The sequence below is a fragment of the Mustela lutreola genome, chromosome 10 (genome assembly GCF_030435805.1).
Source record: "Mustela lutreola isolate mMusLut2 chromosome 10, mMusLut2.pri, whole genome shotgun sequence".
NCBI lineage: Eukaryota > Metazoa > Chordata > Mammalia > Carnivora > Mustelidae > Mustela > Mustela lutreola.
In genome coordinates, this window is record NC_081299.1 from 94,889,130 (window position 1) to 94,915,060 (window position 25,931).

The following is a 25,931-nucleotide window of genomic DNA, read 5'->3' on the forward strand; positions in this document are numbered from 1 at the left end:
AGAGCTATATACACAAAGATATTATTGTACTTCATCCTTGTTAACCCAGTCCCCTTCTCTTCTTTCTCTTCCCCTTATTTCGTTTTTGGTTTATCTTTAATTTCTTTTGTACAAATGAACAGATATCTATTATTTTCTTCTCTTTTTTCCTTATATGAGAGGTGATTGCTATATATATTCTTTGGTACTTTTTTTTTTTCATTTTACAGCATGTCTTAGAAAACACTCCGTATCAGTTATATTTTTTTTTTCTTACAGCTACTTAGTACTCCATGGTGTAGATATACTATGATTTTTTCAACCCTTTCCTATGAATGGGCATTTGGGCTCCCTCCTATACTTGGGAATTAAAAAAACAATGCTGTAATTAAAAACTTGTGCATATTTTCATATTGTTGGAGGCATATCTTCAAGGTGAATTCTTAGAATTGCTGGCTGCATTGGTCAAAACAATACATAGGAAAATTTTGTTTGACATTGCCAAATTTCTCTTCAGAATTGTACAATCTGTAGTCCCATCAGCAATATATGAACATGTCTATTTCCTCACAGCATTGCCAACAGAATGTGTTGCCATTTTCTTAAAATTTTTCCAGTCTCACCAATGAGAAATGGTTTGAATGGTTTTAATTTGCATTTGTCCAATTTTGAGTGAATGTGAGAATTTTTTTTATATGTTTCAGTTTGTTTTAAAATCTTTTATGGTGAGTTGTCTGTTCATGTATTTTTCCCATTTTTCTATTGGGTTTTTAGTGCCTTCCCCCTCCTTACAGCAAAATCACTCAGCTATCGTCCTAAGTATAGGTTGTAGGAGGATACTTTTGGAAACAGGGAGAAGGTTATTTCAATAATCCAGATGAATTAAAGGAAGGTAGTCAGAGTAGAGGTGGTGAGCAATGGTCACACTGCAGGTATCATGGGAATGTAAATCAGAAAATTTTCCCAACAGACACGCTGTAGGTTATGAGCAAAAGAGAGATCAAGGTGGTTTCTCGTTTCTGCTTGAAAGAATGAAAGCCTAGATTTGTCATTAACTTAGAGAAAATCTTGGTTGAGGCAAATTTGGGGTGTGGATGATAATCACAAGCTGGGTCTGAATCATGTCAAACTTGACATGCCAATCAAATTTCTAAGTGGTAATGTCAAGAAGATGATTCGATATATAGCGCTGAAGTTCAAAGGGAATAGTAGTATGCAGAAGCACTGATGTGTAAGAACTAGATGAGGTCAACACAAGTACAGATGTAAAATAAAAGACATACACACACTGAGTCATTTAAGAAATCATGGAGAAGGTAAGGAACCAGCTAAAGAGACAGAAGGAGCAGCCAATAAGGAAGCAGGAAAACAAGAATATGGTGCTTTGGATGCCGAGTGAAAAACACATTTCACTGACAGACTGATAAAAATTGTCAAACGCTACCAACAGGTCAAGTAAGATAGAGCCTAAGAATTGACATTAGATACAGCAAATTTTTGACGTTGTTGGAGACCTTAAGTTTTAGTGGTATGGTACAGTAAAGGATTCAAGCATTTCATTTCAGCATAATGGAATATGATATCAGAAGAAATGTAGGTGCTTGTTGATTTCATGATCAACAAAACCTTAATATAAAGAAGCAGAAAAATCAAAGGAGAAAGTAGGCTAAAACATGTAAGAAAATGAAATGGAAGATGAATGCAATATATCAGGGTGATTTTAGAATTTATTTTATTTAACAAACACTGATATATTGTTTACTATGTGTCAGACACTATTCAAGGATTTGTAAATACAATTCATTTAACATTCACTTCTTCCAATCCTCAAAATTCATGATTGTCCTTTTCCCAACCTTTAAATTTTATCCTCTGTTTGTACAATCTCCTTAAGTGATGTTATTCAGACCTATGACTTCAAATATCTATTTACTAAAAGCCTTTAATTATATATCTCCAACCTACAGAAGCTGGAAAAAGAACAACAAATGAAGTCTAAAGCCAGAAGAAATATAGAGCAGAAATAAATGATATAGAAAAACAAACAAAATACCACAAAAACAAAAACAACAGAACACATTGGTGAAAACCAGGAGATGGTTCTTTAAAAAAAAAAATAAGTGAAATTGATAAGTCTCTAGCCAGATTTATCAAAAAGAAAAGAGAAAGGACCCAAATAAAAACCACAAGTGATGAAGAGAAATAACTAACATGACAGAAATAAACAAGAAATTATGAGAATATTATGAAAAACTGTATGTCAATAAATTGGACAACCTGGAAGAAATGGACAAATTCCAATAAACATATAAACTATGAAAACTGAAATGGGAATAGAAAACATCAACAGACCTATAACCAGCAAAGAAACTGAATCAGTAATCAAAAATCTCCCAAAACGCTCAAGTCCAGGGCCAGACGGCTTGTTTCAAAGGAGATCTCTATCAAACATTTAGGGAAGAGTTACTACCTATTCTTCTCAAACTATTCCAAAAAATAAGAAAGGAAAAATTCCAAATTTATTCTATGAGACCAACATCACCCTGAAACCAAAACCCGATAAATACACAACAACAATGACAAAGAGTATGCGACAATATCCTTGATGAACATGGATGTAAAAATTCTCTATAAAAATACTAGCTAACAGAATCCAACAGTACATTAAAAAAATCATTCTCTGTAATAAAGTGGGATTTGTTCCTGGTTTGCAAGGATGGTTCAATATTCACAAATCAATCAATGTGATATACCACATTAATTAAAAAAGGATACAAATGTATGATCATTTCAGTAGATGTAGAAAAGCATTTCATAAAGTACAACATTCACACATAATAAAAGCCATCAATAAAGCAGGTTTAGAGAGAACATACCTCAACATAATAAAGGCCATATACAAAAAACCCACAGCTAATACCATCCTCAATGGGGAAAAACTGAGCTTTTCCTCTATGCTCAGGAACAAGACAGAGATGTCCACTCTAACCACCGTTATTTAATGCAGTACTGGAAGTCCTAGCCACAGCAATCAAACAAGAAGAAATAAAAGGCCTCCAAATTGTCAAGAAGTCAAACTTTCACTATTTGCAAATAACATGATACCTTATATATAAAACCCTAAAGACTTCACCAGAAAATTACTAGAACTGATATACAAATTCAGTGAAGTCACAGGATATGATTAACATACAGAAATGTGCTACAATTCTATACACCAATAATTAAGCAAAAGAAAGAGAAATTAAGGAATCAACCCCATTTACAGCTACACCAAAAACCGTAAGATATCTGTGAATAAACCTAATAAAAGAGGTAATTACGTGTCTCCATGTCCCAACATTAATATTTCAAAGTGTGATGATGAAGATTCAATTTTTAATACTTCAGTTTGCTGTATTTTTAAGTTTTTTACAATGCACATGTACTGCTTGTTTAATAAAACACTTTAAAATTCTTGGGGTGCCTGGGTGGCTCAGTGGGTTAAAGCCTCTGGCTTTAGCTCAGGTCATGATTCCAGGGTCCTAGGATCGAGCCCCACATCAGGCTCTCTGCTCAGCAGGGAGCCTGCTTCCCTTCCTCTCTCTCTGCCTGCCTCTCTGCCTACTTGCGATCTCTGTCTGTCAAATAAATAAATAAAATCTTTAAAAACAAAACATTTAAAAATTCTTCAAAGGAGGCACTGATTCGTGAAATTGTATTTCCCCAGATAGATAAATTAAGATAACTACTATATCTAGCAACACAGAAGTCACTGGTATCCTTGACAAGATCCATTTTGGTGGAGGAGGGTAAGAAATACCCATGTATAGTTTGGCAGTGCAAAACGTTAAACAGAGTTAGGGTATGACCCAGTAATTATAGTCTTAGGTATATACTCCTTTGTCCACATAAAAACTTATACAAAAATATTCACAGCAACGTAAGAGCCTAGAAGCCAAAACAACCCAAATGTCCATAAACCAATGAATGGAAAACAAAGTGTGATATATTCATATAATGGAATATTGTTCAGCAAATTTTAAAAGAATTAAGTACCAATACATGCCACAGCACTGATGAGCCTTGAAAACATTAAGCTAAATGAAAGAAGCCAATCACATAAGAAAACATCCTGAATAATTCCTACCATGCTTAAAAATTTCCTCAAGTCCCTAGAGACATAAACTATATTAGTGGTTGCCTACAGTTGAGGGGGTGGAGGATCTGGAGAGTGAATGCTAATGGGTATGAGGTTCTTTGAGGAATGATGAGAATGTCCTAAAATTAGGTCATGTTAATGGTTGCACAATTTTGTGACTATAATAAAAACCACTGAATTGTACACTTTTAAGAGGTGAATTTATGGTAAATGAATTATCTCAATAAAACTGGTATAAGAAAAAAAGGCAGAAGAATTTAGTCAATCAGTTTGCATTTTTCTCAGTATGTATAACTTTTATGTGACCTTACTTCTGGAGATCTTTTTTTTTGGGGGGGGGGGTAAACTTTTCTTTCTTCCCATTAATCCCTATCCCCATACAACTCCTGAACTCTCCAAATCAAACATAATCAGACAGAAAAATGTTTGCCTCCATTAAGAAAAAGTATACTTTACAATTTTTAAAAAGTATTAAGTGAGGCCATTGTTCAGATTTACTTTTCACATAGTTACATATGTACATAATCCAAAAAAAAAAAGAGGAGGAGGAGAAGAGGAAGAAGAGGATGGAGAAGAAGAAAAAGCATTTACCTAGGAATAATAACTTATTACTTTAAGCAAACATTACACTATATAGCCTGGATTCTAAATCCCATTTTGAATTATATAAAACTACTTTGTAAAAGCCACAAAACAAGTGTCCCTCACTCAGAAATGTTTGAATCTTTAAATAATATTGTTATAATACATTTTTTTTCATGAAATAAAATAGATTTACAACAATGGTATCATTTTATGAATACAGTCTGAGTACATATATAAACCCATTGGCAAGGCTAAGTTAGTACTGGTATCCTCCCTTGGACTGTGTAATTTCAGTAGTATACAATAAATTCTCTACTGTTGGAATAACACCTGTACAGTTCAGCTAAAGATGTAGACAATTAAAAACAAAACAAAAAACCTTGCACAAATATTCAAACTTTGGGAATTCTAATTAATAGAAAAATAGAAAAATTTTCCTTCCCCCCAAAAAAGTATCTAGGCAAAGATTCAGATACCGCATGTAGATTATTCACAAGAGGCATGTGTGAATCAACTTTTTTTGTAGTCTTTAAATAAAATTTAATCATTAACTGAAGAAAAAACAAGTTTCATATTTAAAGACACTTTCAGAATGCATCTATAATTAACTTAATGCAAAAGTATATGAAAAAAATCACAGCTATTTCACTGCAGTCTTTAAGTATAGCAATATTTTATTATTTTTGTTGCATCTTCTTACGCATTTCTTCAAGAGCTGCTTCTTTCTCTCTCAGAACCTGTTTAAGTCTTCTTATTTTTTCATCTCGAATGGTTTCTTCTAACTCTGGTGGCGTCATGGGGAAAATATCTTCAGTGTAATTTTTATTAAAGGAATGACTCTGTTCAAAAGCTGCATTTGAACTCAATGTGCCTTTTTCCTGGTTCTCAGGGGTATAATGTTCAACCTCAGTTCTCTTTTCTTCTCTGGTTTTGTTGCGGCTTGTGAGAATGTTATGGCATGATACATCTGAAGTTGGTAAAATACCGCTGATGAGTTGGGAATTGGTGACGTTAGTTCCTCCATTTGCAGCTGTGTTATACACGCTCTCAGTTTTTCTCTTCTTTGTATGATCCATCTTCTTAACGGTTTTTGCTTTTCTTTTCTTATCAAAACCCTGTTGTTATGTTGAGTAAGATTCCAAAGAAAAACAAATTATTGCCATATAGACAGTGTGCTCTCAAATTTAACAGGATCTGCAGGTAACAGATACTAAAACTAAACTCAACAAAATATACTGACAACTACAGCAAAAAATTGTTTACCACTGTACAGTACTAAAATGAACAGCAGTGTCCTACTGATATTCACAGAGAAGAAACTGCTTAATTCACATTTTCCTACTTAAGTATTAGATGTATCAATTTATCACCAAACTATAACAGCCATTTGTAAAGTACTTGAGAAAAAGAATTGACTTAATTTTTTGTTTCCTTTTCCACAGTAAGCACATATTGAAGATTTTCATTGGCAAAGGTTCACTGGTCTCTGATCTAAAGTTGAGGTATTAAACAGTATAATGATATACTTCTAAGAGTAATAGGTAAAGTAGAGTAGAGTAATAGGCCAAATTATACAGATGTTTCTTTTCACCATTATTGACCAAGTAGAGTTCTTAAAATGTTTGTATTAAGGGTAATACTGCAATGAACAGCTACATGCTTATATTTTCCCTACATTTGGATTACTTATAAATTTTTTTTATTAAGTTCTATTAGCCAACATATAGTACAGCATTAATTTTTGATGTAGTGTTCAATTATTCATTAGTTGTGTTTAATATCCAGTGCTTACTGGATCATGTTGGATTATTTATTTTACATTGGGTCTTCAAAGTAAGATAACTAGATTAAAAAGTTATGGGAATTTTCTTATAATTTTTTGATGAAAAAATAAATAGGTGAATAGAAACAATACAACATCTTTAACTGGAGATGTATTTTTACCTTTGTATATATGGTTCTCTTTAACACTGACTTCATATAATATATACACATATGCAAATTTGGTAACTATCATGTATATCAATGTACAGACTAAAAAAACAAATTAAGAAAATACATTCATGAACCTATGGAGTAACTACAAAGGACATCAAAAATCTATTACCTGTTTTTTCTTTTCTTCCTTCACTATCAATTCAGTCTCTTTGTAAGTATCACTCTTCACCAAACTGCTAAAGGAATCAAAACCTTCTCCAGAGGCCAAATGATCAGGAATACGAGTAAGGCATACTCTCAAATCTTTAGTGAGACCAAATATCTTTTTAAATTCTGCATCACTCTTCAGATATGATGCCTTACTGCTTCCTCCTTGGGAATGGTTCTTGTCATTTCTTTCTTGAGTAACTTTTTTGAATGTTGATGCCATCTCATTCTGAATCTGGAATCAGGAAAACAAAACACACAAACAATACTGCTAATTACTTAAGCTATTTTATCAGACTAGCAGCTAAATGTTCATCTCATCTTACTTAAAACATCATGCTCTAAAGTCCTAAATGGGGTTTACATTACCCTTATCTTACCACCCTCACTTGAAAAAATGAATTTAACTGAGTACAAACTTAAACTGTCCCTTTAAAATTTCTCATTTATTTTGCTTTCTTGTACTAGAAAGGTTAACAGACAGTTGATTCTCAAACTGAAATAAGAATACAAACTAATGACAAGTTAAAAATAATCTATAAAACATTAGTTGGAAATTATAGTCTTCTGGAAAAGTCTTATGCCTTTAATCAATCTTATACTTCAGAATTTACCTCCTTACATATCTAGAATTCAATGAATTCTATACTGAAGGGGAGAAACACTGGCAATATTAAGTAGATCACTCCATAAGGAAAGAGTGAGCACAAATACTTAGCACAGACACATACCTTAAGTACAACAGAAAGGTAACTATGTGGATATGTTGAATAATTGAAAAGTCAGAGAGGGCTTTAAAAAAAAAAAAAAAAAAACAATGGAAACTTGTCTACTAACAACAACAACAACAAAAAGATGTTGATAAATCCTATTTCCGCAAATGACCAAACAGTACTGATCAGCCCCATTCTGCTCCTTCTACCATCTACCTAAAAAAACTGCCAGACATCTACCCACCATCACAGACAAAAAACCCAGCTCTCCTAGATGCATAGTATTGATCTTTTCATACACTAACATTAATCTAGTAGATATATGTACATATATGTATATATATATGTGTACAAATATATATATATACACACACAGAATTTTACCAAGCTTTGATGTCACATTATCTCTTCTAAACTTTGTTGCTGAGTTTTTTGTTTGTTTGATTTTGTCTTAAAGATTTGGCATGCCAAATGATTTAAGAGAAAGGTACTGCTTGTACTCTATTATGCTCCTCAAACATTTCTTTCAGATGAAAGCTTTGACTTAATTAAGCATTCATGTGTGTATGGTATTTGTGTGTGATGGGAGTGGAGGATGGGAAAGGAGGGGGGAAGAGGTATCACAGGTAACTAACTTGAGAATTAAGAAAGAAAAATTTTCTATATAGATAGAAAAAAAGAACACCCTGACATGGGAAAATTACCTTTGGTTCTTGGTCTCTGAAAACACACTGTTGTGAAGTAAGAGTTGTTGCATCAACAGAGGAACTTATTTTCTCTATGCTTTGGATGATATTTCCTTTTCTGGGGGCATTTTGTACTGTACTAAATCCATCTGCAAAGTGTGGCTTTGTGAATAAAGTCTTACTCTGTTTTAAGTAGTTAATGGATTGATTCATATTATGTGGGTTTGGGGTAGAAAGAGATGGTTTCTCCACTTTTTTATTCTTCTCTGCCCTTAGATTGATCATGGAAGCAGGCTGAGTATTTGAAAGTGATTTTGTCTCCATCTGGCAAGATTTACTTTTAGCCAAAACAATATTTACAACCTCTCTGGATATTTCTGTGATTGGACTTGAACTCACTATTTGTGATGTATCTTTTCTTGGTGGAATATCAGGAGAAATAGAATTCTGTTGGTCAATTTGTGATGGCAAAACATCTGTCCCCTTTTTAGCCAATAGATAGACTTTCCCATTAAACATAACCAAGGCATTATCTTTAATAGGCATACTTTTGGATTGTGTCCCACTAGGACTGAGAGTACTTAGTGATGGCATATTTATAGTATTATCTCCCAAATTTTTCCTATCTACAAAAGTTTTTAAAATCTTTGAAGCCACATTATTTGAAGACTTAACAGGAACAAGAGATGGACTGCAAGGCTGTAGATTTTCTTGAAAAATCCATTTCACAGGAGCAGCTTGAGAATGCTGACCACCTTTTAACTGTGTCTCTTTAGCAACATTCATTGGAATTTGTGTGGTATTTAGTATCACTGGCTTTGCTATTTCTGTAACAGGTTTTGGGTAAATGTTTTGAAAGTTCTTGGTAACTACATTTTTCACTGTATTTACAGGAGATACGTAAATAACAGTTGGTATTTGGGAGGCCTCAACTGTTCCTGAGGTACTTGTGGTTGCAGTTGCAAGTATCTTTTGCTGAACTGAAGGAGGCAATGAAGACGCTGGTACAGATTTCACTTCAGCATGGGCAGGAATCTGTAAATGATGCCCAGAAGGCAAAACTGGAGACTTCACAGTCATTGGAAGACTCTGAGTATTTACTAAAATATAAGGTGAATCATTTTGTGTTGAGGAAGGAGAAACAGCAAATGTTTGCATGGTGAGTCCATCAATTTTCACACCATGACTCTGAACTTTAGAAACTGATGAGGTAAAATTTTCAGTTCCCACAGAAGTAACTCTAACTTTTTCTGCTGTATCTACTGTTCTTGTAAGAAAATAGTTTGAAGAACTGGCTGGCTGAAAAATGGGCAATTGAACTGATGCACTTGTGGAAGAGCTGGAAATCTGAGTCTGAAAAGTAACTTGAACTGGGCTTCCTGTATTCCCTTTCAAAGCATCAGACATGACTGAAGATTGAACTAGCGGTATAAGATTTCCAGAAGAATTAGGAATTGGAAGTAATTGCAGAAGATTTTTTCCATCGGAGCCAATCGTCTGAACTACTTGGTACATGCAGCCTGAAACACTTAAAAGAACATTGAGTAAATCAATACAACATACTAGACGGTATATACATTTTATTTAAAAACAGATATTTGCAAATATTATTTTAAAAAGATAAAAATTTATAAAATATGGTAAAAGTATATAATTTGTCACTTTGAGTTTTCAAAGTGAAATACTGCAAAACAAAGATTTTGAAGCAGGAGAGATAAAGGTATGATCAGCTTCGATTTAGAATTGCTCATATGGTTAGGTAATGGGGAAATTAGACTTTTCTAAGGTTTTACCCTGTATAAAATTATGTCTATTACAATATTTTCCTCTTAAACTAGTAGTATTCTCCCTTCTTTTTTTTAACTTGTATTATTTCCTTCTGTCCTCCTTTCCAATCTGTTGTGCTCTTCCCATTGACAATGACTCACAAGTCCTACTGTCAGCCATCCTTCTTTTGCTTAAGGAATCTCTTACGGTATGATACCTTAGTGTACCACATTTTCGGAGACTAAATGGAGTAACTCATGTAGGAATCATTTTCTTCCTTGACTTATTGTTTTAGCACATTTGAAGTTTGGTGCTAAATAGCCCTTGGTATGGAAATTATTCATATTAGTTCCCACTGCCTGTCAATCCATATAAATAACAGCAATGCCATTTCAGTTGTGGTTTTCAATGAACGTGGAACACAGTGGATTTTTTTTTTAACTAGCCTATTTTGATTCTGATACTTATGTATCTTAGTACAGACTGACTTTTAAAAATCCAAAATATACCAATCTCTATTTTATAAGCAATTATTTGCAGATTTCTTCAATACAGATACCTCAAGTTATTTATGCTTAAAACCACTTCAGTTCCTGGAAAATACTCAGTTCTTATGGGACTCAGAGTAATCACATGTGCTCTCTACCTAGCTACTCCTCTCCTCTCCCACCCATATAACTCAAGTGTCAGCATTAATAATACTTCCCAAGAGATGCATTCTCTAACCACTTTAACTATCTTTGCCCATCTTTCATAATTAGTGTATAATACTACACCTGTTAGTTTCATGGTACACATCACAAGTTGTCAATATATACTAATCTATTTGTTCACCTGCATATAGACTGTCTCTCATGCTAAATCCTAGCAACAGAAATGCCGAGTTCATGTCCTACCAACAGTATGACCTTATATGACTAAGACCAAATGAAAACAAGTAATAATTAGAATTCTCAATGATGTAAAGGTGTGTTTTACTGCCCATAAGTGTTTTTAAAACCTACATATTAGAAAAATCAAAGCCAAAAACTCTATGCATTCTAGGAAGCCCTGAAACTCAGTTTTACTTTTCTGTAACCCAAAATAATACAATTAAACCTACTTTCGTTACCTCCCCACTCCCCAAAAAACAGAGAAAAGGCCTGAACTTATTCAACTTTAATTTATTCAACAAAAATTTACTTGAGTGTCTGTTACGGGTCAGGCACCTGGCTCAATTATGGGAAAAGGGTTAGTAACCTACAGCCTTCAGCCAAATTTTGCCCCCTACCTGTTTTTGTGCAGCCCATAAGCTAAGAATGTTTTTTCTATTAGAAATGGTTTTTAGGGACGCCTAGGTGGCTCTGTTGGTTGGATGACTGCCTTCGGCTCAGGTCATGATCCCAGAATTCCGGGATCGAGTCCTGCATCGGGCTCCCAGCTCCATGGGGTGTCTACTTCTCCCTCTGACCTTCTCCTTGCTCATGCTCTCTCTCACTGTCTCTCTCTCAATAAATAAATAAAATCTTTAAAAAAAAGAAAAAGAAAAAAGAAAAAAAAAGAAATGATTTTTAAAAGTGACAAGAGCAGTATTTTGTTATCTGTCAAATTATGGGATTCAAATATCAGCATCCATAAGTAAAGTTTTATTAGTACACAGTCACACTCATCTTTAATGTACTATATATGGTTGCTCTCATGCTACAATAACACAGTTGAGTAGTTACACCAGAATTGATCATATGGCCCACAAAGCCTGAAATATTTACTATCTGGCTCTTTACAGAAAATATTTGCTTGTCTCCAAGCTAGTTCGACCCACAATCCCCAAAAGAACTTAAACTGTTGGCTATATGGACAGGTAAACAGGCAATTATCATTAGGTGAGATAAATGATACACTATATTTGGATGAGAACAAAAATGCTTGCCCCCCCCCCTTTTTTAAGATTTTATTTACCTATTTGACAGAGAGAGACACAATGAGAGAGGGAACATAAACAGGGGGAGTGGGAGAGGGAGAAGCAGGCTTCCTGCTGAGAAGGGAGCCTGATGCGGGCTCAATCCTGGGACTCAAGGATCATGACCCAAGTGGAAGGCAGATGCTTAATGACTCAGCCACCTAGGCGCCCCTGCTTGCTCCTTTTCTTAAAAGCTTCCTAGACAGGACATTCTCCTACTTCCATAATAGTTCCTTGGTCTTCCTTGTCAACTCAACTCATCCTACCTGAATCAACCTTCAAATGCTGAAATTCACCAAAGCTGAGACTGAATTCTCTTCCTACTCTTAAGCTTTTCTCAATTATTTCTTTAATGTGCATGACTTCAATAAGTCTCCATTTGTACAGCAACAATTAAAGGATTTGCATCTTAGCTCTTTGGAGATTCAGACTTACACATCCAACTACCCTAATGACATTTCCATTCAGAATTTCAAATGCACCTAAAACTCAACATGGACTTTACCAGTGTTTTTTTTTTTTTCCTTCCCCTATGATAAGTGGCATATCATAAATCAAGGAACAAGGAATTTCCTGCTTTCTAATCATCTACACTTAATCTATCACAAAATCCTGTTGGTATTATCTCCTAAATTTCCCTTAATCTTTTCAATTCTTTCCAAACTATCTTTCTCCATTCTATTCAAGCAAACATCACTGCTGGCTTGCACTACTGTAGTAGCTTCATAACTGGACTCTTCTTCAGCCACAGATCCTTCCCTGCTTAAAACAGTTCAGCAGGTTCCCATTTTCTTTGAGCAGGAGAACAAAAACCAAGAGATTTTGATGCAATGGAAGCCAAAGGAAGAGAGTTTTGAGAAAATGGGCAAGTCTATTTAAAAGTTCTAACAAGCCAAGTAGGATGCAGATTAAAATGTAAACTTGCATGGAAAAAAAAGTTTGGGGGCACCTGAGTGGCTTAGTCGTTAGGCATCTGCCTTCGGCTCAGGTCATGATCCTGGGGTCTTAGGATCTAGTCCTGAGTCTGGCTCCCTGCTTGGAGGAAAGCCTGCTTCTCTCCCACCTGCTCCCCCTGTTTGTGTTCCTTCTCTCACTGTCTCCCTCTTTCTTTGTCAAATAAATAAATAAAATCTTAAAAAAAAAAAAAAGTTTGGTGGAGGACAAAAGTTGCATAGGAATTAACATGAAAAACGGATATTAAGATAGAAGGTACAGACAACTTTTATGAACTTAGACTGTCAAAGGGAAGATAAAGACTGGCAAGTAGATGGAGGCTAAATGGGGTCAAGAAAGGATCTGTTTTCTCTTTTTTAAGGTTAAATGAATCAGAGCATAAATTAATGCTCTTCTGAGTTATCAAGATTTAGAGGATAAAGAGGGCTAATTAAGTGTAAGGTGTGATAAGGAGAGCAAAAACAGAAATTTGAGGAGAATCAAAAAGATCTGAAACAGTCTAAGATAGCTAAGGATATAGGCAGATTATGAATTTATAGTGAGACCAGTCTGTGCTTTTGTGAGATCTTCCTTGTCTCATCGGGTTTAAGCAAAGTATAAGCAAATCCCTGAGTTCATCCAGGGTTGGAGCGGCTTCAGAAGAATGGGGCAAAAAAGTCAAAGAGGAACAAAATAATTTAGGATATTGGTAAAAATTATTAAAATGAGGACATATAGAATCTAAACAGAAGGAGAAGAAAATGAGAACACAAAAGGAAAAAGTAGAAGGCAAAAGTAGAGAATGAAGGGATTACTGGACTGGAGGCCAGATAAAGTTAAGGAAAAAAAAAAACACAGAGTGCGGTACTTTAAAAAGTAAGCTAGAAATAAAGCAACTGGTGTTGAGAAAAGAGAATGCCTGAATCAAGAATTTCATAGATGCAGCAATTGAATCTTACAACAAGAACTACAGAAGTGGATGGATGGCGACAGAATGGAGAATAAGATCACCAAAGAAAAAGAACTTTATACTGAAAGACTAGATGACTAACAGATTATCCATATAATTGCTAAAGTCACACAGGATTAGAGAGATGATTGTGACCTGTGTTCCAAATTCAGTGACAGGAAGTTGGTAGATGATGTTCATGAACCACAATTAAGACCATCTACCAACTTCTGGTTACTGATATGCCAAAAAGTTCACTAGAAAGTCATTCTCTTTTGCAGTCTATTTTCTTTCCCATTATTCTACTACATCTCATTCTCAAAGATTATCAATTTATGTTCTCACAGTTAAATCTGTCTTTATCCTCACTGTCTAGGTGCCCCCTAGTGAAACTGACATTTCTAGCTAATTACACACTGTGGACCTCTACCTAACATGAATTCCACTGTGCACAATTTGCTTGTTTTTCTTAATGTTTCCTTTCTTATTCACTTTCTGCATTTTAAGTATCCAACTATGACTATTCCCCAAAGCACAACTCTTGACCCGTTTCTCCTCAAGACATTCTTCCTTACATAAAACCAAATGCTTCAACTATTGCATCAACTGCTTCAACTATTGCCTTTGCAATAGTGACTACCATAGTTATATCCTTTATTCCTATTCCCTAATATTGACCTCAGTTCCTTATCTGTGTTGTCTTACCAAACATTTTCACTTTTAATACTATGACTTTTTTTTAAAACCATGACTTTCAAGTTCAAATTACTCTCTACTGTTAACTAGTACTCTAATCCTACCACCCAGTTATCCAGTCATAGGTTAGCACTACTATTTCCCAAGTCACTTAGGTTTTAAATCACCTAGTCGTCTCTGACTTACCTTTATCACCCTTTTGACCTTTGATTCACCCTAAACATCTTGTATAGATGCTTACAAAGTGTAAACATTCAATAAATGCATAGTGAATGAATCACTGAGTTTGTAAAGTTTTTTTTTTTATATAGCTTTTACTCATTCTTCTCTTTCACCACTGCCACTCCTACTATCTAGATCAGACCTGCATTACCTTGTGTCCAGTCCTCATTATCTCACCCCTGTATTTTGCTTCACTTTTAAACTAGTTTTAAGTTTTTAATCTCTGGAAGATTAAAGCATTATTTTCATCCTGCTACCTCCTTTCTCAACGTTCCAATGATTCATCACTGCCAATTCAGCTTGACTTGAAAAATTGTCTAAAATCTAGATCCAACCAATCTCTACAACAGTACCATCTATAACTTCTCAACTTAAAAATCTCTGATCCTCCCAGGAAGGGAGGATTATTCTTGATTATCCTAAGTATATTATTTACTCCAAGTATTCTTCAGGTTATTTTCTTTCTTTCTTCAACAATCTAAAACATAGCTATAAACTGAGGACCAACTCCATCTTCTCCACGAATATTTCCAAGTCCGTCAAACTCACATTGATTTCTTCCAACTTAAAATGCCTAAAGTAGGGCGCCTGGGTGGCTCAGTGGGTTAAGCCGCTGCCTTCAGCTCAGGTCATGATCTCAGGGTCCTGGGATCAAGGCCCGCGTCAGGCTCTCTGCTCAGCAGGGAGCCTGCTTCCTCCTCTCTCTCTGCTTGTGATTTCTCTCTGTCAAATAAATAAATAAAATCTTTTAAAAAAAAAATACCTAAAGTACTCCCACTGATGCCACTAATGCTAGGAGTTATATAATGCCTTCTATATAGTGTCTTCTAAAAAGTAAGTAAAATTTTGTTTTTCTTACAGAGACTATATCATTTACTTTGTAATGATTCCCCCAATACCAAGTATAGTAGGCCCTCAAAAAACTTATATAAAAAATGGAGCTTTTTCAAATTTCTACTTTAACTGAACTATCTCAATACCTTTTCTTTAGTCTCCTTTTGTTTATTTACACACTTTTGTCAATGAATCTGTCGATAATATCTGGCTCACAGACTAGAAGCTTCAACACAGCAGAACTTTTATAATGTTTTTATAATTATTTGCATATGGGAATGTACATTTTTAATTGGTATGGTTTTTAAACAAAGGACACAGGCTTCTGATACCTCACTCACATACTTCATTATATGGCCTATATGTTTCTGCTTTACAGAAAACATTTATATTGCACAAACTATTTTCAAGTCTCATCATTCATTTTTCCTCTCTCTTCCCTTTCCCCTCCCCCCCAAAAAAAACGAAGGAAAATACAACTTCTATGTCAGTGTATCAATACAGATTCACATAATCTACAAGAGACCATAAATTCCTTAAAGGTAAATTATCCAATTCATTATCCAATTCACATCCTCTCCACCTAAAAGAGCAACTGGCACATTGTAAAAATGTTAGCTGAATTATCTCCTGCTACAAGTCATCATTAAAAACAAAACAAAACAAAACAAAACCACAGCACCATGATTTCCTAGCAGAAAATGGAATAAGTTCTAAAAATTCAACTGGAGTGTAGAATGCTAAGCAAAAAATAATAAATCAGGGTGAAATTCATACTTCTTCAATTAGTATACTTTTTTTTTCAGATCTAGAAAAGACATTCCATTTAAACTATAACTAATTCAAAAAGAGAAAAAAAACACCTATAACTAAAACCTCATAAAGATTCTCCTTCTTAATAATCATATTCTGCTAGCTAATGTTATAACTAAAATTAGAATCAGATTCTGCACCCCATGTTCTGGTGTGGTTATTTAAAAATTTAGAAAAATCATCAATGTGCTAGTTACTTTAGATCAATTGGTGTTTGAACTGAGAACTATACTGCAAACACAGTCAAGTTTAAGACTTTAAAAAAACTGAAAAGAATACATTAGAAAGTTCACAGGATTCTAATCTTGGCTCTTCCGATTGTTAATTAATTGGAGTAAATTTGCTTAACTTCTTTGAATCTGTTTCTTCATTTGCAAAATGGGGACAGTAAGGCTTGCAATGAGAAGTAAATGAAATAACTGGCTGGAATTATGATAAAGGTCCAATATATGCTAGTTATCATATTCCATTAAAATATGTAATTGGTGTCCAAAAATAAGTAAATGAATCAGGTAGTTTTTTGACAATGTAAGAACTTGAATAAAAAGGTATGAGAACTCTTAATAAAAAGTATATTAAACATACTTACATAACTTGACATTTTAAATTATTCTAATATTGACATAAAACATTCACATATAAGAAATGGAATGATAAAAATTTTGCAGGCTTATGAACATTTTGCAGATATTTTTGCGAAATATATTTTTTCAACTGCTAGCAGACATTTTTTTCCATCTATGATTTAACATTATGTACATACACAATATACATAATGTAATAACATACAACAATATATACTACATAATATTATATACATAACAGATCCATTATTGTAAATAGTTGTCATTAACTCTAATTCTGATAAACGTATCAGCAATGTGGATATTGCCACTATGATTTTTATAGCTGGAGATTCAGTAATATTAAATAAGTTATTCAAAATTACATGCTTTCTTTAACAATCCCATCCACTTTTTTGAATATGCTTTAGTATAAACCAAACATAACAGGATCCAAAATATTCGACTGATTAAAGTGAGAGATTAATGAGAAACAGATTTCAGTTAGCCCATCAGGTATATGTATCAATGTCTCTTTCTTACACACCAAAACAGTAAAGATAATATAACACACTTTACAAAGGAAATGCACAATAAACTGATAATGAAACATCAAGTTTCTGACCAAACCAAGCCCACTGCTGAGGACACTAACTTTAGCTCCCCATCTAACAACAAAGGATTAAATGCAGATAGAAGCCAGTTGCCAGTCACTTCCTGATTCTCATTATTTTGACATGTATCATCACAGGCTTTTATTATAATACCTCTGAGCTGATGACTTACATCTCTGTTTTCAGCTCTGACCCTGCCTGAGTTTCAAATTCAAATACCTCTTCGATTATTTTTTTGGGGTGTGTTCACCTCATCTCAATTAATTTACCAATACTTATCCAGATAATTGGCATTATAATTGATCCCCTTTTCCTCATGCCAATTCACTGACAAAATCTGCCCATTTTCCCTTCTGTATTTCTTTGAATCCAACCTTACTCTACATCAGCTAGTTCAGGCCCTCAAAATCTCTGAAATCTGAAAGGACAACTTAAATAGAATCTTTATATGCCTGATCCATCACTCCCAAATCCACACTACCATCAGTTATCTATAATGCACACAGGAACATGACCACCTTTTCTTAAAATCCTCTGAATGACCTCAGGTAGATTTAAGTCTAATCTTCCCAGCAGAGCATAGCAAACGAAGAGCTATCTATTTATCCTGCTTGTAGTACAGAATCAAACAAAAATACTGATTCCTGGTAATAAGTCATACTGGTGCTTTATTTACCAGTTCCCTCCATTTGGATGCAGCCTGCATTCATCTTTAATTGGATAGCTGACACTTACATTCCCAAACTCAGGTGCTCCATAAACCTTTCCTACAATTTCCTTTCTCTATGCTCTCACAGCATCCTATGCACAACACTATTTTAAAAGTGTATTACATCACCTCCCCCTAGACTCTAAGGTTTTTCGTGCATGGTTCATATTCTCTTCTTTAGTCAGTCTCTCCACTTAGCAAAGTCTATCATGTAGGCACTCAGTGAATGTTTTTCAACCAAATGTTTGAACTATACTATAATGGTAAACTAGGACATAAACCTCGATTGCTAGAATTCCAAAGCTTACCTTCTTTCCACTAAACCATTCTAACTCCTGCTTTGCTCTTTGCAGATAAAGCATCAATCTAGATAAACTGAATGCCTTCTATCACAAATATCTTACAGATTTTTCCTTTGTTCTAAAGACTTTTATACTTTATGCCCTGATGAATTAGATATACATTAAATAAACATTCTGAAAACCAATAATGAAAAACTTATAAAGCAAGCAGCAGTAACTCAAGAAAAATCCAAGCATCTATAGAAAATAAATCATACTCATTTTAAGTTTATGAAGATGATTTAGTACCATTAAAATTATCAGGAAAATAAGGAAACCAAGCTTCCAACAGCTGATATTAATCAAATGATTTTTAAGTTATAGTTGTACATCATGCCAATTGTTACTTACAAAACAGAATAGAATCAAATATGCAAGCAATAACGAAAATAAGAGTCAAATAATTTCAGAAAAGCATCTGGTAATGTTCCAAAAATGTGATGTCAAACCTTAGTGGTCTGAAGAAATAAATGCATTTGAAGATGATGAAAACAGTGCATAAACCAATGAGTTAATGAACTTCCAATGACTTGTGAATGTAATCAAAATACAACTGTTTGTAATTAAAAAAAAAAAAAGTCAAATACAGATAGCCAAAGGCTTAGAAACTAAATAAAAGAGTTAAAATACACAATAAACAAAAACGTTAAATTCTTATCCTTATTTCTAATACTGAAAAACAATGCAATCCTAAGACAAATTGTGTTAAGTTACGGCAAGTCAAATGTCATCAAATATCCAGATACCAAAACAAATGAGAAGAAATGAACAGTTATTGGGAAGTAATTGTACTTTTTTGTCATCCATACAGAGTACTATCTCTGCCTCTTCCCCCAGCTTCCACCAAAAGGAAACCAACAAACGTTATCCGTATACACAAGCTGGCTCTTTTTACAACATGTAATGCAACGGTTCTTTCTTGGCAGTTCTTCATATTGTTTTGGCTCATCGCATTTAGTGAGTTCTTCTTAAAATATTGTGCGTGCTTTTTCAGTCGTTATTACAATTCCGTTTTGCCTCTACTTGTAATTAAAAGAAACCTATTTCCTGGGCTAAAATTTGTACAGAAATAAAGTTGTATTCTCCTAATAATAATACATAACATATAAGTATTGCTTTTCTTTTTTCCTACACTATTTCACATATACTCATTCTTTTGATCCTTAAAATATCTCTAGGCACTCTGATTTACTGGAAAGGAGACTGGAGAGAACGCACTTCGCCTCAGGAACAGTAAATGTCAAAGCTAGGGTTAAATTTAGGTAGACTGATGTTCTTCAAACATTAATCCTCTTCCATGAATTTTACATTCCAATTTCCATGTTTTCTTCACATTTTCCTTCTGCAGAGACTCACTAAGTTTTTTCTCACCAATTACACATCCACTGACCATGGAGTCTACAACTTAAAATACTTGATCTTCTCTAACAGTTTTGTCCCGTTTAATTCATCTTGACTAACATAACCTAAAAAAAAAAAAAAGAAAAAGAAAAAGAAAGAAAGAAAGAAACTACTAACTGATTAAAAAAAAAATTGTAAATGTGCAACTAAGTCTTTTTAAGAAATACCGATCTCCCTATGTCAGAGTTCCTGTATAGAGACATCCAATTAGAGACGGCATTCTCATTACACCTGCTTCAAACACGCTGTTCCAAAGGATGGATTTCACATGAGAATTACTCTACTTTTCTTCCTTTGCATATAAAAACTATTTGAAATTTTTTAAAAATCCATTCCAGCTCTGTATCAATTTTTCAGTTTCTGAATTCATGTACTTATCATCTGCACAAATTTTTCCTTCCCTTTTCACTAACTCTTAAATAATTGCTATTTCCACGGAAGGTCCAGCGCCACCTGGGCTGCACTTGCTATTATTCCGTGCTGGGCGCGGCGTGTTTTTCTGCGAGTGCGCGAGAATCTTCCAGAAAGTTTTAGTCACACAGGAGCGTCGGCCATGTTGGTCTTCCTCTCCCGTGGAGATCTACTCCTTCGCCTATGAAACTTGAGACGCTGGAATCCTGCGGAACCGCGGCCGAGGCTGCCCGCGTCAGGGTCTGAAGAGGCTTTACGCTTCCAAGCGAGGCGCGCTCTGAGGGCTCTGAGTAGCCCAAGGGACGAGCCCGGCAGTCGCCCCCACTGCGGGGTCACGCTCCTCTGACTCTCAGGGCGTCCGGAAACGACGGCCGACTCGGCACCCTGCTAAGAGTCGGGCGAGGGGCAGTGTGTCGAGGGAGATTCGAAACCGGTACTTACCACTGCGAGGCGTTGCCTGACTTTTCCTCTGCGGGTTTCAGGAAGACCCTCTGTAGGTTATTGGACATTTTAGAGGGGTGGGAGGGGCCAGCACATCCAGGAAAGTGGGCAATGGGGGGCCGAGGTCCTCCAAAGGGAGAGAACCTGAGCGAGATTAGGTTGGGCTGGAGGTGTCCCGGAGCAACTCAGGTTCGATGCTGAAAGGAGGGCGACGGCAGGGTCTAGGGAGGGAGTATCCCTAGCCTTCGGAAAGACGCGACGCAGCCACCACAAACCGGAAGAATCCAAGCGGGTGACGACGCCGCTCGGGCCCTAGCCTCTGAGAGGAGCGGCCCGAGTCTCCGCCCCGGCGAGCCTATGACATCGCTTCAGAGCCATCCGGAGACAACACGGAAGGCGTGGCTTTAATGGCGCCGCCCCTAGGGGTGCCGGGTCAGTGGAGAAGACCGTGCGGGACAGGCCCGGCCGACCCCGCCCACCGCAGTAGCCAGCCGGGCAAAGCTCAGACTGGCTTCCGGGTTCGTCACGTCCGGTTGCCAAGGTGACTGGCTCGCTGAAGCACCGCCCTTATGATGGGATCCAATCGCAAGTGGCGTTTGCCCTCTCTTCTTCCGGATCAAATAACGAATCACAAAAGAATATTCTAAAGATTTCTACGCAAAATAAAATGTTTCCGGGGTCATTCGTAAATTTTCAGCCTTCTGTGTTAGCCGGTAGGGTAAGTTTTCCTTTCCCGCCAGTGCTTTAAAAGGGGTCGGAAGGCTCTTTTGGACTCTGTGCACTGGTGATGTGTGAACCTTTTAGACGCCTGCGTGTAGCCAGCGCTGTATTTCTTGCTGCTTTATAGGGTTTCTCGTTTAGTTTAGTTTAGTTTAGTTAGTTTGTTTGTTTTTTAACTTTTTCTTGAAGCTTTGGCTCTAGTTTTAACCTTTCCTCCACCCCACGCTCATCTCATTCCTCGGTCAAAATTACTACTCATGGCCATATAGTTAATTCGTTAATTCTTCAAAAGTTTATTCTCCACATAGTTGTTGTTGTTGTTTGGGTTTTTTGTTTGTTTGTTTGTTTTTGTTTTTGTTTTCCACCTTCATTTGGATTTCCAGATAAATCCTTTCCGGAAATCTCTTGATTCCTGTTGTTGAATCACTTAGCTGAGAAACGTTTAGGTCTCTGGGTTAAAGGGTGGACATTCTAGTTCAGCTGGGACTAGAAGGAAGTTGTGGGAGAAGTAGTTTAGAAGATGGTTTTATCAGGTATAGAAAATAAAAATGTAAACTGGCTCAAACGGACTGTTCAAATTTAGAAGGCTGGCATAAGGTGGCCGAATCAAAGCTTTACGTTTATCTTTCTAAAATGCTGTTTACTCATTCACCTAACTTCTTAATGAGTTAATAGTTATTAAAGTTAATAGTTATTAATGTCCTGGTACCTTAACAGAAAGCAATACTTTTTAATTGTTGTTCATCTTTGTTGAAGGTTAGTTTCAGCGATACACAATCCTGTATGTGAAACTGGCATTTATCTTTCAGTCGAATATTGCCCATACTAAAGAAGGAGCAGGGTGGTGACCCTTTTATACTGTCTTCATTTTGGTCATTCTCTGATCTGTGAAAGCAAATTACTTGAATAATTTGCCCATTCATAGCTTCTTCCATGTTTTTATTATTTATTTCTTACCTTTCGCATTCTCAGTTTTCCTGTCCATCACCTCTTCCTATAAATGAAACTCATTGTCACAGATTGATTTCCTTGGGAAGCAGACTTTTTCAATGCCTTTTTGCTGTGAAGGGAATTTATTAGGTATCCATATTTGGGGAAGGGAGTGAGGGGAAGTGAAACTGGGAAGAGGGAGAAGCTAAGTTGTGATGCCCAGTTTCAACAAAGTATCCCACATAGACCTCTAACGTGATGTACTTTCAAAGTTTTCCCAGTAGGAATGCAGGCTTTGCAAGGTGTATGACCTTAGGCAAGGAGGATCTCTTTAGCCAAAGCAATTACTCAAGGAGGTTGACAGCTGAGACATGTCTGCTGGCAGCACTCCCAGCAACTGGTGGAATAAGACTTTATTCCTCAAGGGAGGTCCTAGAGCTACATCACGGCATCCACAGTACTCATTAAATCTCTCATTCAACTGTTCAAATTAATGCTGTTTGTCTCACATTTATTCAGATCTGTATTCAGCAGCACTTAATTATTCCTTCACTCTTTATCCATTTGGGAATGTACTTTCTCGGTTTTCATCCTACTTTTTTGTCTTCTCCTCGGTCTTTTTTGGAGGTTTATCCCTCCCTTCTCAGCCATTAAATGAGTTTCTTAAATATTGATCATTGATCCTTTTATGTTTTTTGAACTGTCATGTCTCCTCAGATGTTTTCAGGCATGCCCATCGCTTTAATTACCACGTCTACTCATTGCAATACTAACTAAATACTTATGTAATTCTATGCCAAATGCTATTCAAGTATTTTACAAATATTAACTCTTACTCAACAACTAGTAAAAATTACTACAGTTAAATAAACTGATGCACAGAGAATAACATAACAGAATAAAGGGATGAGAGTAAGAACAAAAAGAAATTAGAGCATCTTGAAATATATATTTTGATAATAACAGATAGTGACAAATTTAAAGAACAACTGACAGAAATGAGTAGATTCATAAGTCAATACATGTAGAGGATGATTTTACACACATCTCTGAGAAATTAATAGTTGAAGCAGACAAAGAACTGGCATAGATAACAAATTCTAAACAATAAACCCAGTCAATCCAGTAGATACATAAATAACTCCATTCATTAGATAATTTACCATTTTCTTAATTAATTTGTTACTTAAGTAACCCATAACCCCAAGATCAAGATTCATATGTTCTTCTGATTGAGCCAGTAAGACACCTAGTTTACCATTATTTTTAAGCATATGTAGAATATGTATGAAAATAAGCTATATAATGGTAATGGTAATAAAGGAAACCCTGATAGTTTCAAAGAACCAATACTATACAGACTATGTTTTCTAGCTGCAAATTGATTAAATTAGAAGTTCAGATAATAAAGAATATCTTTGAGACATTTAGGAACTAAATAAGCTATTGCTAAATTACCTTTGAATTAAAGAAGAAATAATGGAAATTAAGTGACTTAAATACATTTGTCATAAAATAAGATTAAAGCAAATGAATTAAGCATTCAATTTAAAACATATTATAAAATATGGAGGACCTTAGGAGAAGGAAAGGGAAAGTAAATTGGGAGACATTGGAGGGGGAGATGAAGCATGAGAGACTGTGGACTCCGAGAAACAAACTGAGGGTTTTGGAGGGAAGGAGGGTGGAAGAATAGGTGAACTTGTTGGTGGGTATTAAGGAGGGCAGGGATTGCATAGAGCACTGGGTGTGGTGCATAAACAATGAATCTTGGAATGCAGAAAAAACAGTCAAAGAAAAGTATTAGAAAAACAAAACCAAAAGACACAAGAATAAGTGGAGTATAGAAGAAAAATTTTTCATTAAACTCACAAGACCAGAGCTTGTTCTTTGATAAGACCAATGAAAGAGATAAACTGTTGTGGGGCACCTGGGAGGCTCAGTCAGTTGAGAATCTGACTTAGTTTCAGCTCAGTTCGGAACCTCTGGGTCTCAAAACCAAGCCCCACATCATGCTCTTCACTCAGTGCAGAATCCGCTTGGGATTTTTTTTTTCTCCCTTTCCCTGTATCCCTCCCCCCTGAAGTAAATAAATAAAATCTCTAAAAAGAAAAGATAAACTTAGCAAGATTGGTCAAGCTCCCTCCCCAAAAAAGATACAAGTAAGCAAAAGACAGAATAAAAAGGGAAAATAACTAAATACAAGACAGATTTTTCTTTGAAATATTATGAACAGCAGTTATAATACAACACTTGCTGAATCCTGCTACAATGATGAGCTATCATTTGATGCTGGTTCCTTTATCTAAATTATAAAAGGGAAACATTTTAAGAAATGTTTCTGAGGGAGCTGAAGGCTGTTTTAAAGCAATGAATGTATGTGGCAAGGGAAGAAGATAGCTGCAGTTGGGTGGAGAACACTTAGAGAACATAGTGAAAGATCAGGTTGGAGAAAGGAAGTTTTAAATTATTAAAATTATTTCTGTTGCCTCCCACGTTGCTCCAGGGACAAAGAAACTGGCCCCATTTTCCTACCCCTCAGCATAAGAGCAAAGCAACCTGCAGTAAGCAGCACAGTAACAAAATTGGCTACCTAGCCTGCTTACACCAAATTCCACACCCCTGCACTCTCATAGTACTGTCCTTCTTCATCAAATTTGTCTAAGTCCTAGTGTGGCAAATCCCTTCCTCAGAAGACCAGCAGAAACTCCTGCCCACACCACTTCTCCCATCCAAACATTTCTGCAGGGCTTCAGTTCTAGTGGAAGTAATATCAGGTCTTGTTTAACAAGCAGACCAGAGCACACTAGGACAAGTTACCACATTATGGCAAAGGTCCAGACACTGCCCACTACAGACAAGGAGAACCTCTGCAGACTTGCCTGAAGGATAGTGCAGTCAAAAACACAACAGCAGAGCACACACAGCACAAAGAGACACCCCCTGAAGCAACAGATCCTAGACTATATGACCTCTTCTTCATAAAGCCATTACTCTCTGGAGCAGGAAACTTAATGGCAATTTCTAATAAACAGAAGAAGACATATTATTATGTAATAAGACTTACATAAAATGCCAGGGTGGAGGAATTCATGCCAAATGAAAGAATAAGATAGGCCAGAGACCTAAGTGAAACAGATATAAGTAACATGCTTGATCACGATTTTAAAGCAATAAGCATAAAGTTACTTACTGGGCTTGAGAAAAGAATGGAAGACTTCAGGAAGTCATCTGCCAAAGAGATAAAAGAGTTAAAAAACAAAACTAAGTTAGTCATTCATCTGTTGAAGGGCATCTTGGCTCTCTCCACATTTTGGCTATTGTGGACTTTGCTGCTATGAACATTGGGTTGCATAAAGCCCTTCTTTTCACTACATCTGTATCTTTGGGGTAAATAAC

General features: G+C 35.7%; 2 protein-coding genes across 3 annotated transcripts in view; one reads left to right on the forward strand and one right to left on the reverse strand.

Annotated features, from left to right (window-relative positions):
* Nucleotides 1-9,408, forward strand: part of CD53 (CD53 molecule) — a 58,741-nt gene extending 49,333 nt beyond the window's left edge. The window contains exon 8 of the mRNA XM_059138255.1: nucleotides 9,143-9,408. Coding sequence (XP_058994238.1) covers nucleotides 9,143-9,157 — 15 coding nt within the window. The 3' untranslated portion in view covers nucleotides 9,158-9,408. The remainder of the gene's footprint in view (nucleotides 1-9,142) is intronic.
* LRIF1 (ligand dependent nuclear receptor interacting factor 1) lies at nucleotides 1,689-21,394 on the reverse strand. 2 transcript variants are annotated; one of them, XM_059138252.1, is made up of 4 exons: nucleotides 20,883-21,394; nucleotides 8,268-9,777; nucleotides 6,813-7,085; nucleotides 1,689-5,820 (listed from the first exon to the last, which is right to left on the reverse strand). In XM_059138252.1, exons 1-4 carry the CDS (start codon nucleotides 20,948-20,950, stop codon nucleotides 5,383-5,385), a joined length of 2,289 nt encoding a protein of 762 aa, XP_058994235.1. In that variant the 5' UTR covers nucleotides 20,951-21,394; the 3' UTR covers nucleotides 1,689-5,382. The 2 variants fall into 2 exon arrangements, with proteins under 2 accessions (XP_058994235.1, XP_058994236.1); XM_059138253.1 differs by lacking the exon at nucleotides 8,268-9,777 and having other exon boundaries at nucleotides 20,883-21,390.
* Between the last annotated feature and the right edge of the window lie 4,537 nt (nucleotides 21,395-25,931).